The 13,748-nt window shown below is 43.2% G+C and overlaps 1 protein-coding gene across 1 annotated transcript; it reads right to left on the reverse strand.

Annotated features, from left to right (window-relative positions):
* Positions 1-485: 485 nt before the first annotated feature.
* Positions 486-8,955, reverse strand: LOC135528716 (zinc finger protein 883-like). The gene is made up of 2 exons (XM_064957810.1): positions 8,399-8,955; positions 486-6,038 (listed from the first exon to the last, which is right to left on the reverse strand). The coding sequence occupies exons 1-2, from the start codon at positions 8,730-8,732 to the stop codon at positions 4,573-4,575; spliced, it is 1,800 nt and encodes a 599-aa protein (XP_064813882.1). The 5' UTR covers positions 8,733-8,955; the 3' UTR covers positions 486-4,572.
* Positions 8,956-13,748: the final 4,793 nt, after the last annotated feature.

A 13,748-nucleotide genomic window follows, 5' to 3' on the forward strand; every position in this document is an offset into this window, starting at 1 on the left:
CCAAACATACCTAATCAATCAGTTTTTCAGGAATATTTTTACATTTCTATCTCATGGTTAGTTCCGAGGATAATGCAACTCATACATTAATACTCAGAGCCTCCTGACTGGGCCCCGTTTACACCTCCACACTGGAATACACACTCAGATCCTGACTCGGCCCTGTTTACACCTCCAAGGTGCCCCCTCACATAGGAATACACACTCAGAGTCTACAAGGATTTTCTAAAAACTCACTTTAAAAAACAACTAGGTGTATAGAATCTCGGTGGGTCCATCTGCTCCGTTCCCGAAGTGTGGTCTCCATGAGATTCCAAGTTTGAGGAATCCCTCGAGGACGATTTACCCAGGTCGTCAAGAGCGGTAACCAAGTCAAGATTCACATTGCCAAATGTGGTTAAGTTTGTTTCTCATTTGATATTAAAGAAATTATCACAAGTCAGATTTATTTTTAAACTAAATGTTTATTCACTTAATAAGGGAGCAGGTCAATACAACACACACATAAAGTGAATCAATTGAGTGCTCTACAATAATATTGGCTGGTCAACAAATCACCCCCAGATGATTCGTTGAGAGCCACGAGACAAAAGTACAAAGGTCTTTTATAGCTAAGATACACCCCTTTCAACCTACATGACCAACAACAGATGTATAGAACGGGTCACAAGGTTAAGATTTGTATGAAAGATACTTATAATTCTCAGCAGACAGTATCTGCTGTAAAAACAGTACTCTGTGTAGAAACCAGGGTCTGGCCCTGGGGTCATCTCTCCCTGGTAACATATAGAACAGAAACATTAACTCATAATCTGGAGTACTGTCTCTTTAGGTTTTAATCACCCAAAAGACATTGTAAATCTCCTGTCAGTGTTTTCTCCCAGAGGCCCACCCTCAGTAGAACACAGACACAATAGTTCTAAGAACCCTCTATTCTGTTGCATAAAACAACCATTTGATACAATAAAAGTACAATAACATAATGTTGAAGTTTTGCTCTCAGTGTCCACTGAAAGTTGACTAGTAACAACAACTGGGACCTAAAAGACACCCACCATGAGACCCACTACATCTGCCCAAGAAAATAAACAAAATAAAAACCCACAACAAACTTAAAAACAGGAAGCAAACCAAAACGGTAGCGCAACTAAAGGTGTTGATTTGTCACATCTATCAAGACAACTGGAGAACCTGGACCAGCTCAGGTGAAACACCTTCCCACTAACGAGATGGACAAGCCAGCACAGGTGTAACACATACTGACTAACGAGGCAAGACGTGCTAAAGTCCAACCTCAAAACATAAATGGAAAAACCAAAGCCTGTATCACCTTCCCCCTTAAGACAACAAATATAACCTATATTTTTGTTGGACACGTTTGCTCACCACCAACAGAAAACAACATTATACATTACATTATAATCAACTACAATGCTTCACCTTCACCAATATAAACATGGTGTCTACTGGCTGTCAACATTTAAAAACACCTATTCCTAAATAATAATAAACGATCATATTATTTTATTATTTTTTTCTACTTTTTCTTTCTATAGAATCCTAAAACTCACTAGCGTCTAGAACTCTCGTCTTCCTAAAACTCACTAGCTTCTCAAACTCTCGTCCTCTTGGAACGAGCCCAAACAAAACTCAAATCAAATTGTATTAGTCACATGCACCGAATACAACAGTGAAATGCTTCCTTATGAGCCCCTAACCAACAGTGCAGTTTCAATACGGAAAAGAATAAGAGATAAAACTCCAAATAAACACACTGGCTCAACGCAAAACACAAATCTTTTTGACTGCCCACCCCAGAGATAATCAGCAACCAAGTTTTCCTTACCACGGACATGTCTGATTTCAAGAGGAAACTCATGCGATATCCGTAATAACTTTCCACCTCACTGCGGAGCTTCTCTCTCTTTTCAGGGTTCACTAGATAGGCATGTTGTTGGATCTGGGCACAGTCCCCAATGTCATGCTCTAGTACATTTGGGTTGGCACATGTGAGAATTAACCCTGATATTCTACAAACAGGGCAACAATGTCAATATAACTGTACCAAAAAATGGTCATGTTGGTTGCATGAACAAATATCACTACCAAATGTTACATGAAATGTAAATATGAAATATTTGATTGCATGGTCATATCTTCAATGTCTTTTCAATATAATTTTGCTTGGTGGGATAGCCCAATGTCAAAACACAGTTTTAACATGTCCAAATCAATAACCAATATGCAGGAACAGTTTGGGGATAAATTGAAAACCTAAACATAACATGTGCTTTATACACAAACATCTGCCACAATAATCATATTACTTGTATTTTTTAAACAAGCTCCTTATAAACTGCACAAGCACCAGAAACACTGTTGTTTTGACAAATAGCAATAACTCACTGATATCGATTAGGGGGGAAATTAGGTTGTACGTGCTGTTAAAACTGATACAACAAAAAAACACCTGGAAATGGGAGATATATTTTACCTCCCTGGTTAGAGGACAACCTGCAGAAGAGTCAGCTACATTTGGGAGTGATGCATTAAATTTAGGGGTCACTAAACAAGGGAATGCAACACTTATTTGTCATCACTCATCGATATCAAAAAATTGTGAGAGAGGAGAGAGATGAGGTTGCACGTCCTGTTAAAACTAACAGCTCAAAAACCACACGGAATCTGGGAGTAATGTGTACATCCCTGGTTATGTGTACATCCCTCTTCAAGGAATACCTAGGATAGGATAAAGTAATCCTTCTCACCCCCCCCCTTAAATGATTTAGATGCACTATTGTAAAGTGGCTGTTCCACTGATGTCAGAAGGTGAATTCACCAATTTGTAAGTCGCTCTGGATAAGAGCGTCTGCTATATGACGTAAATGTAACGTAAATGTTAGAGGACAATTTGTAGAAAACAGCATGCCACATTTTGAAGTGTTGCATTTTGATTCAAGTGGGTCACCAACGTGGTAAGTGTAACAACTCCTAATTGTCCCTAGAATTGCTAAGCAAACAGCTGGAGGCAGGGCTTTCTCCTGTAGATCTCCATATGAATGGAATGGTCTGCCTATCCATGTGAGAGACGCAGACTCGGTCTCAACCTTTAAGTCTTTACTGAAGACTCATCTCTTCAGTAGGTCATATGATTGAGTGTAGTCTGGCCCAGGAGTGTGAAGGTAAACGGAAAGGCTCTGGAGCAACGAACCATCCTTGCTGTCTCTGCCTGGCCGGTTCCCCTCTCTCCACTGGGATTCTCTGCCTCAAACCCCATTACAGGGGCTGAGTCACTGGCAAACTGGTGCTCTCTCATGCCGTCCCTAGGAGGGGTGCATCACTTGAGTGGGTTGAGTCACTGACGTGATCTTCCTGTCTGGGTTGGCGCTCCCCGTTGGGTTGTGCCGTGGCGGAGATCTTTGTGGGCTTTACTCGGCCTTGTCTCAGGATGGTAAGTTGGTGGTTGAAGATATCCCTCTAGCGGTGTGGGGGCTGTGCTTTGGCAAAGTGAGTGGGGTTATATCCTTCCTGTTGGGCCCTATCCGGGGGTATCATCGGATGGGGCCACAGTGTCTCATGACCCCTCCTGTCTCAGCCTCCAATATTTATGCTGCAGTAGTTTATGTGTCAGGGGGCTAGGGTCAGTTTGATATATCTGGAGTACTTTTCCTGTCTTATCCGGTGTCCTGTGTGAATTTAAGTATGCTCTCTCTAATTCTTTCTTTCTCACTCTTGGAGGACCTGAGCCCAAGGACCAGGCCTCAGGACTACCTGGCACGATGACTCCTTGCTGTCCCCAGTCCACCTGGCCGTGTAGCTGCTCCAGTTTCAACTGTTCTGCCTGCGGCTATGGAACCTTGACCTGTTTACCGGATGTGCTACCTGTCCCAAACCTGCTGTTTTCAACTCGCTAGAGACAGCAGGAATGGAAGAGATACTCTTAATGATCGGCTATGAAAAGCCAACTGACATTTACTCCTGAGGTGTTGATCTGTTGCACCCTCGACAACTACTGTGATTATTATTATTTGACCATGCTGGTCATTTATGAACATCTTGGCCATGTTCTGGTATAATCTCCACCCGGGAGAGCCAGAAAAGGGCTGGCCACCCCTCATAGCCTGGTTCTTCTCTAGGTTCTGGCCTTTCTAGGGAGTTTTTCCTAGCCACCGTGCTTCTACACCTGCATTGCTTGCTGTTTGGGGTTTTAGCCTGGGTTTCTGTACAGCACTTTGAGATATCAGCTGATATAAGAAGGGCTTTATAAATAAATTTGATTTGATCCGAACTCTTTTTTTGTTTGTCAATTTTTGTTAAATCACATAAATAGTACTCTTCCATTTCAGAGCCTGGATTTTTCCCCATTAGGCTAATATCCATAACATGTTGATATCAATTCATAAGTGGGCACACGTTTAGGCTTCTACATTGTGAAATCATTACAATACTCCTACTACAATGTTAAATTCTACATTGTGACATTAATTCATTGAAATCATGAAACAACAACTTCATGTATGTATTTTCTAATATTTGATCAGAGATCTTTTATCAGATTATCTCTGGTCACAGCTATGAGATTTCAATCCTGCGTGTTCTCTGGTGTTGAGTCAGATGGCCAGATATAGTAAAACTCTTCCCACATTGATCACAGCTATATGGCTTCTCTCCTGTGTGTGTTCTCTTGTGCACTGTCAGATTGCCAGATCGACTAAAACTCCTCCCACATTGATCACAGCTATAAGATTTCTCCCCTGTGTGTGTTCTCTGGTGTTGAGTCAGGGTGCCAAATGAAGCAAATCTCTTCCCACATTGATCACAGCTATAAGATTTCTCTCCTGTGTGTATTCTCTTGTGCACTGTCAGAGCTCCAGATCGACTAAAACTCTTCCCACATTGATCACAGCTATAAGGTTTCTCTCCTGTGTGTGTTCTCTGGTGTCGAGTCAGGGTGCCAGATGTAGCAAATCTCTTCCCACATTGATCACAGCTATAAGGTTTCTCTCCTGTGTGTGTTCTCTGGTGTTGAGTCAGGCTGCCAGATGAAGCAAATCTCTTCCCACATTGATCACAGCTATAAGGTTTCTCTCCTGTGTGTGTTCTCTGGTGTTGAGTCAGGATGCTCAATGTAGCAAATCTCATCCCACATTGATCACAGCTATAAGATTTCTCTCCTGTGTGTGTTCTCTGGTGTTGAGTCAGGCTGCTCGATGTAGCAAATCTCTTCCCACATTGATCACAGCTATAAGATTTCTCTCCTGTGTGTATTCTCTTGTGCACTGTCAGAGCTCCAGATCGACTAAAACTCTTCCCACATTGATCACAGCTATAAGATTTCTCTCCTGTGTGTGTTCTCTGGTGTCGAGTCAGGGTGCCAGATGTAGCAAATCTCTTCCCACATTGATCACAGCTATAAGATTTCTCTCCTGTGTGTGTTCTCTGGTGTTGAGTCAGGCTGCTCGATGTAGCAAATCTCTTCCCACATTGATCACAGCTATAAGATTTCTCTCCTGTGTGTATTCTCTTGTGCACTGTCAGAGCTCCAGATCGACTAAAACTCTTCCCACATTGATCACAGCTATAAGATTTCTCTCCTGTGTGTGTTCTCTGGTGTCGAGTCAGGGTGCCAGATGTAGCAAATCTCTTCCCACATTGATCACAGCTATAAGATTTCTCTCCTGTGTGTGTTCTCTGGTGTCGAGTCAGGGTGCCAGATGTAGCAAATCTCTTCCCACATTGATCACAGCTATAACGTTTCTCTCTTGTGTGTGTTCTCTGGTGTACTTTCAGAGAGATTAATGTTGTAAAACTCCTCCAACATTGACCACAGCTATAAGATTTGTGTGTTCTCTGATGAATTGCAATGCCTGACGATGTGAATCTCTTCCCACAGTCAGAGCAGCAGTGAGTTCTCTTCCCTGTGGGTCTCTGCGGGTGTTTATTGAGGTGTTCTGATCCGGAGAGACTCTTCTCTGTCTCCTCAGCATCATGAGTTTGTTGAGGCTCCCCAGAGGATCCACGATTGTCACGTCTCTCTCCTGTGTGAACAACAAAGTCAGACAGATGATTAAAGGCCCACAACAGCGATAATCCAGTGTAAAAGTTTTGATGTCTGTAATGAATGTTAAAATTGTCTTAAAATGAGCAAGAAGTCATATTTTGTCTTGTTTTCACATTAGTAGTAACATCTAAGACTGTAGACTAGAAATAAGTTATTCATGTTGTTGAAACTCTAAGCAGTGTGGTAGAAGACTTTTGGTCTACAATACAGGCCCCCTTTGTGTTTTCTAAAATTGCGACACGAGGGCAATTTGATTGCATAAACTCCTCCATGCTAATGAGGAAACCACTAGTTATGGATGTCGTATATCTGGTGTGACAAGAGATGAAAAGAATCTGCTCACTCCATTTAGCAATGGGGACAGCAACACAGGGCATTCACGGCACCTCATGGAACCATGGACCACACCTGCAGAAACTGGACAACAGGGGGAAGCAGGGGAGATACCTATCATAGACTTCTCCCAGCTGACGCTTGACATGCCACCTACGCCGCCTCAAGTGGTAGAAACAACCAGCTGGTATCATTAAGTAGAATCAGCCAACAGTAACACGGAAGCAGCAGAATGGGAGTTAGTAGTGCATGACCTAGATTTAGAATAAGAAGCTTCCATTTAGACACAGGTCTAAGATGACATAATAAGCAATCTACAGTCCCTGAGTAAGCGGCTGGGGCAAGCAGCAGGGCAGTGTCAGTGTGAAAGTGTGGTTTAGCCACAGCTCCAGAAACTTGAACTTCCCCTGTAAAAAGGTATCTAAAGAGAACAGAGATTATAAGAGAGGCATGATCCTCACTGACATATGAGACAGACTTCATATGGAGAATCATCATAGGTAAATTTACTATTGCACTATACGCGTTTTTGTTAGACTAGAACAATATTTGAAACACAGGGGTCTTGACACCTCTTGATCACAGACAAAGCGGCAGTCACACAGTGAGACATCAGGTACAGATGTGATTAGCAATACAAGGACACAGCCAAGTACCGGTTACAATATATTGAGTCCATACACAGAGTTGGAAGTGTATTAGGATATTGGAATTCGGAATCTAGCGTTTGTGCTGTGAGAATACCAATTACAGGAAAGTGACCAGGGGGCTGAGCATTTAAGGTAATTGAACTATTTTTGCTATTTAGTCAATATTGTTAGAAGTGTTAACGCATTTAAAGTTTTGCAATATTATCTGGCATAGCTTAAAGCATTAAGGATTGATTGAGCATTATTGATGTATTGGGAAACTGTATAACCATTGAATTGTAATAATGTGTATAAGACAAAAAACAGAGTGATTTAATAAAAGCTTGAAACTTTGACAACTAGGCCAGATTAACGATCTGGAGAGCAAACGCCTTTAACACTCTCACTGAACAGAAAGTGGCACTGGTTATAGGTTAAAGTGATTAGGAGAGTCAAAATATATACCAATACTAGTTTCCAAGTGACTACTAGCTGACGAGCATAATAATCAATAGAAGAAGTTATTAGGTATTGATATATACAGAGGTAAAGAAACTTGAAGGTAAGGAAATACAGGAGGAATCCATAACACTCAGAATATTTAAATAGGAGTATATCTATCCAAGACCTCATACTAGACTGGAAAATAAGGGAGTGACAATGTGAACGAAGGAACAAACCCAACTCACGCGAAGGGCCAATACGAAGAAACAGAAGGGTTGGTAGGGCCGCACACCTTGGCCATTGTTACACCGCAGTAACTAAAATCCTAAAGTACTCTGCCCAGCCAGAAGACGGGTAGAGGCATTTGCTGCAGGTATTAGGCAAAAGTCAGCACCATGACACTGGTAATGAGGAAACCACTCGCTATGGATGTAGTATATCTGCTAATGAGGAAACCACTAGTTATGGATGTAGTATATCTGCTAATGAGGAAACCACTAGTTATGGATGTAGTATATCTGACAAGAGCAAAAATGGTGATCAAAGATTTGTTTTTCACAATGTATTCTGAATGTGAATGGGGGGAAAACTCAGGGAAGTAACCTCCATTTCCAAGTTCATATCCCCAAGCTGACATGGTACAAATCTGTTGTTCTGCCCCTGAACAGGCAATTAACCCACTGTTCCTAGTCCGTTATTGAAATCAAGAATTTGTTCTTAACTGCTATAGTGTTGATTTACATTGTTTCTGATGGGGTACAACATTTGAACTCAGCTCATGGGGCATGTGTTATATTCTTCAAGAATCAATGGCTGTAAATAAATAATTTAAAAGTCACAATATGGATGTAGCAATTGCAGATTTCCGCCTTAACACCAAACATCAGTTCAACTGCAGAGTTTGTGCTTCTGTTGTTAAGACAGTACTTACTTGTGTTAATCAGGGAACGGTTTCTCAAAACCATCTTAAGGCTAAATTCTTCGTTAGGACCATTGGATAACTTAAGATGCGTTTGGGAAACCGGGCCCAGATATCCAGGTTCCTCCTCTTCTCCCTCCTCCTCCTTTTTCGATGTTACAGTCATCTCCTCCCCCTCCTCTTTCACGCCATAAACTACATCCTCTCCTTTCACTGTAACATCCTCCTCCTCTTTCACTCTGAACGCGTCCTCCTCTTCTTTCACAGTAAAGGCCCCACTCTCTACTTCTTGTTTTACTGTGATATCCTTCTCTTCATTAGAAGGAGAGTAGCTTAGTGACCGCATGGTCGGGGATGTTATCTAGGCTAATGCTAACTTAACCACCCGCTAGCTGAATAATAACAACAACACCGTAAATATGAAATTAAATCGGATAACTAACTAGACGACAGAAATGGGTTTAAAACACAGTGGCTAATATACACGAAAGCGTCGAAAGAGCTATATTGGTTCGGCTAGTTTGTCTAGCAAGCAACCGAGGTGTCTGACTCACTGTTGCTGCTGATGAAAGAAGCGTTCCGTCCACTAGATTATACGTCACACCAACAGCATAACCATAAATTCGCAGATCGCCATCTGCTGACTGGAGTGGGTAACGCAGTTGAGTCAGATGTTATTTAATTTTCAGACAAAAAGTTAAAGGGTAGGAATCAGAGACGACGCTAGTGCTAAAAGATTAATTATCCCCCTAAATAAATCAATATCAGTCAATATATTTTTATGTGAGTTCTTTTTTTTCGTGAACCGTTCCATCACATCTTAAACTTCCTATCGGTTCGGCACACGGCCCGGGGCAGGCTGCTGCTGCACACGTGGCTGTTGGACTTTCTTCAGCAAAGATGGCGGACAGAAATACTAGGATGGAAGCAAATGTAAGGGATTATAACGTCATAACGAATCATGTACATTTAATATATTCATTGATCATGTACTTTTCCATGGCAAATTAATGTGCAGTTTAGTTATGAATGTCTTTGAGGTGATCAAATTCCTGTCTTTGAATGACACGGTGTCTGCATGTATGTATTACAATTATACACTTCAACAGTGTTTACCAATCTTGGTCCTGGGACATCAATGGTTACACATTGTAACTAAGACTACAAACAGGATTTAACTAGTGTTGATGAATAAGTATATGGGAAATGAGATCAAGTTGAGACTCTGGACAAGGCGGATAAGGTATAATAAAAGACCGTTTATTCAATGCGTAATGATGTCTGGCAAAACGTGCGCACGGCTCCTTCGTCCAGCTCTTATGGAACTTTCGGAAAAAGAGGCCCGAAACATGATATGCAGTCCCTTAAATACATTGAAATGACGTAGGTAGATTCTGGTAGTCCTGGTTTCTGGTAGGTTGCTTGTAGGGGATAGACAGTCCCCTCCAGCCTGGTGTCCGTATCCCGTTGGTTCTTGACAGAGTTCTTTGTCTTTGGAGCCCATCCTGAAGGAGGTCGGGTGTTTGTGTTTTAGGAATTTCAGTATATATGTTCAGTATATGTGTTCTCAATCAGCCACCCGTACAGGGTTGTACCAGTGCGATTAGTATTTACAGAAGAACAGGGGGAGGGTAGGGTTATGACACAGTGTGCAAGCCACAATTGCATGGTTAGGCCACAGGCAGACAACAGTCAGTAAATGCGTTATTACATGTGTTTAATATGTTTATTACAAATCCCCCTCTTCACGTCTTAATAGACGTGACAAAAACTAAAGTAAGAAAAATATAACAGGAAAATTGTAGTCCCCCTCTTCACGTCTCCAAAGACGTGAAAACTACTCATATGTGCATGTGTCAAACTCCACCGGAGGATCCTCCTGTAGTAGGAGGGGAAACATCAGTGCAGGGTCATTATTAGGCGCAATAGCAGAGGTAATAACTTGAGAAAGCAGAGAGCGTGCACATGGTATGCAACAACAGCCACAGAGGGTTAATATAGCAACAAACACAGAGATAGAGACCAGAATAGAAGAGACCAGGACCTTATATTTACCAAATGCATCCATCCAGGAGTCCCACATGACAGTATCAACCCCAGAGTGGGATTTAATTTTACCATTAAGGGTACGCAGGCCTTCTAATGCCACAGTGAGGCTGCCATCAGAGGCTGTGTTATTGGGGATAAATGTGCAACATTGCTCCCCAAACATAAAACATACCCCACCCTTCTCAGCCAGCAACATATCAACGGCAATGCGATTTTGGAAAGCCATAAGGGAGGTGGCAGCCAGTTGACCATGTACGGCCTCAAAACCTTGTTGAGTCCAGTTACCTAATTTTTGAACATTGAAATGTATATAGTTAATGCGGTCCACATTTTTATTAACAGTGCACCACCAGCAGAGAGATGATTCAAAACCTGCTGCGACCTGGTCCACCAGCTTGTACTCATCAGGGACCCCCCTAGGAACACCTATGGCATCAATATACGTGGGATCCCTGACAGTCAGGGCTGCTGCCCGCTTGGTTCTGGTAGGCAGAAACTGTGGGTCCACAGCCTGTATCCGGGTCACCAAATCACCCACACCATATCCCCCTTTGGTTATATACCAGTTAAAACTGGAATAGGTCCAGGCAGGTAGCCCCAGGCTATTTCGCGCATGACCCAAAAGGCTCCAAGGCAGGTAAGCGGTGGTGGTGGCATTGAAAGGCAAACACAAGGTGGTGCTCTCCAACTCCTGGGGGGTGCACTCAGTGACCCCCACCTCACGCCTAGAAACGGTATGGTCTTGTGGTAGATAAGAGGGAAGAGAGAGAGAGTTAGTTTCACCTGGCAGAGTAGAATTCAGGGTGTGAGTCTGTAGTGGGTGCATTTGTTAGTCTATAAGCCATGTGAGTGTGCCTACAGTGACTCCCCCTATGAGAAGAAAAATAACAAACAGGGGTCCTGAGATCCCCAAACGTTCCCAGGGGGAAAGGTGGGATTTAGTCAAAGAGTATGGGGGTGCACCTCCCATTTTCCTTGGCTAAATATATGTAGAATTTGGGACCGAATGTAGACGACTTAGGTCAGTTCTGACTTCCGTCAGTGTTCTGGAAGGAGTTGGGGCTGGGGTGCAATGTGTAAGGTGGTGCCAAGGTGCGCCTGATTTACCTTTGACCTGGACTGAGTGTGAAGTAACCTCCTTCACTTCGTACGGTCCAGTCCACCTGGGTTCCAGCCACTTTCCCTTGTGGACTTTAACCCTCACCCAGTCACCAACCTTTACCTTCAGTGGTGGCGTGTCCCCCGGCAGCTCCCCCTACTGGACCTTGTGAACCTGGGTAGAGAGTGCTGCAGAGAGAACCGTCAGTTTTTTTCACATAATTAGACATTACAATTTGTTGTACATCAAGGGCAGGCATATGACCTCCCTCCCTTGGTGGACCAGCCATGACTCTCATGAGGAGAGAGATGGGTGCCTGCTCCTGGTGAGGCTCTCATGGCCATCAACACCAGAGACAGGACTTCAATCCATGTCAACTTCGTACCTGCACATACTTTAGCTATCTTAGCTTTCAGCTTTTGGTTTAACGTTCCACCAGAATTTGGGACTGGGAGTAGTACACAGAACCAAATCTGTGTGTTATGCCAAATCTTTCTTCCACCTGTCTCAGGTGTTTGTTAAATGTGAGCCATTTGTCAAATTTGATTTGTCTTGGGATGTCATACCTGGGTATTAGTTTGGTTTGTAGCCACTTAACGACTGACTTGGCATCCTCACGTGCTGGTATTGCCTCAACCCACTTGGGAATCCTATCTACCATAACTAGGAGATAGTGTTTGTCTTTTAGAATACATTGTTGGGGCCCATGTCGGTGTAATCTATACTAATATCCTGAAAACATGCATCGGGTACTGGGTAGGAGCCCATGGGTGTCTGATAGGGTTTCTTAGGATTGTAGCTACCACAAATGCTGCACTCGTCACAGAATAAGTCTGTCATATCTTTCATGTGAGGGTGCCACCAGATGTGAGATACCCTCTGCAAAGTCCTTAGTTTGCCTTCGTGGGTGGGCCCATGAGCTTCCCGTATTAGTTCTGGGCATAGATTGGCGTGAGCCACCAATCTGCCGTCATGGCATCTCCACAGTCCATCCGGTCCTTTGGTCGCCCCCTTCTGTCCCCAAACTGAATGTTCATATGGTCCTGCCGAGATCTGGAGCTCTTTTATGTGTTGTTCTGTTAGTTCAGTCTGGGGTGGTTGAGTCTGCAGCACCATTTGTCTTGGAGTGTAACCACCAGCTTCTTTGGCTGCTTTGTCAGCTGCATCATTCCCCTCACTGACTCTGTTTTTCAGTTGGTTGAACTTAAGCTGGATGTGAGGGGTGGTAGGCCCTGTGGGTAGGCATTTTAGCCAGTACACTTCTTGGGTTTCAGACAGTGTGGGCATCTTTTATGGCCAGGGCATGGTGTTCCCTGCCATACCTTGAAACTGTGGTTGGTTGTAATCTTACTGCTCCTGCTGCATGTGGCTAGATTCTGGGTGGTTGTATGCTGGCTGTTGCTGAGGTCCTGGGTGGTTGTAGTGAAAAGGGGGTGGTGGTGTGTTGTGGTTGTTGATTGTGCCTTCTGTGACGTCAGCTGAGGCCCCAGCAAGCACACCCATCATATCAGGTTTCTTGTATGGGCGTGTCCTCTTTGTCTCCTCTATTGCCCATGTGCCTATTCTGCTCAGCCTCCGCTCTCTCTCTCTCTCTCTCGCTCTCTTTTGTTCCTTTCTTCTTGAATAAATGGCTCCTATTTCTTGCTGCCTCACTATCTTTTCCTCTATTCTCTGATCTAAATATTTGTTGAATTTGAGTTTGGGAACGGTAATTGAGGCCATATTGACGATGCACTATGTCTGGGTCCTATAGCTATCTTCGTGCACTTAGCCCGTCGCTTGGTCGAAACCAGCGATGTATTCCTGGTGCCGACACAAACTTCTCTCTTTTGTCTCACCCTCGTGCACAAAGAGCTTTGTAGGATTACTATACTATCGAAAAGGGATATTCGCGAGATAATTATGCGTCTAGGGTAGTTTATTGGAGTAGACTGTATTAAAATATTGAAAAGGGATATTCGCGAGATAATTATGCATCTAGGGTAGTTTATTGGAGTAATTCTACAACTTCACACACTTCTACTGCCTGGCCAATTGTTAGTGTCCCAAACGCCTACTTTTGGGTCAATGACAATGCATTCAAATGCCTTCTGTAATATTTGACAAATTAATTCTAGGCAACACCAACAGCACCAAGGGAACAAAAATCAATTCGTTACACAGCACGGCGGCCGCACGCCCCCGCCCAAACTTTTGACTCGGCGGTCAAATTTA

This window comes from Oncorhynchus masou, unplaced genomic scaffold (assembly GCF_036934945.1).
Source record: "Oncorhynchus masou masou isolate Uvic2021 unplaced genomic scaffold, UVic_Omas_1.1 unplaced_scaffold_1024, whole genome shotgun sequence".
In the NCBI taxonomy this organism is placed as follows: Eukaryota; Metazoa; Chordata; class Actinopteri; order Salmoniformes; family Salmonidae; genus Oncorhynchus; species Oncorhynchus masou.

Excerpts from the sequence above, each read along its gene's own strand:
- LOC135528716 (XM_064957810.1), bottom strand. The coding sequence starts at position 8,732 with ATGCGGTCACTAAGCTACTCTCCTTCTAATGAAGAGAAGGATATCACA. Across the intron at positions 6,039-8,398 it reads CCGTTCCCTGATTAACACAA|GAGAGAGACGTGACAATCGT; the intron begins GTAAGTACTGTC and ends TTGTTCACACAG.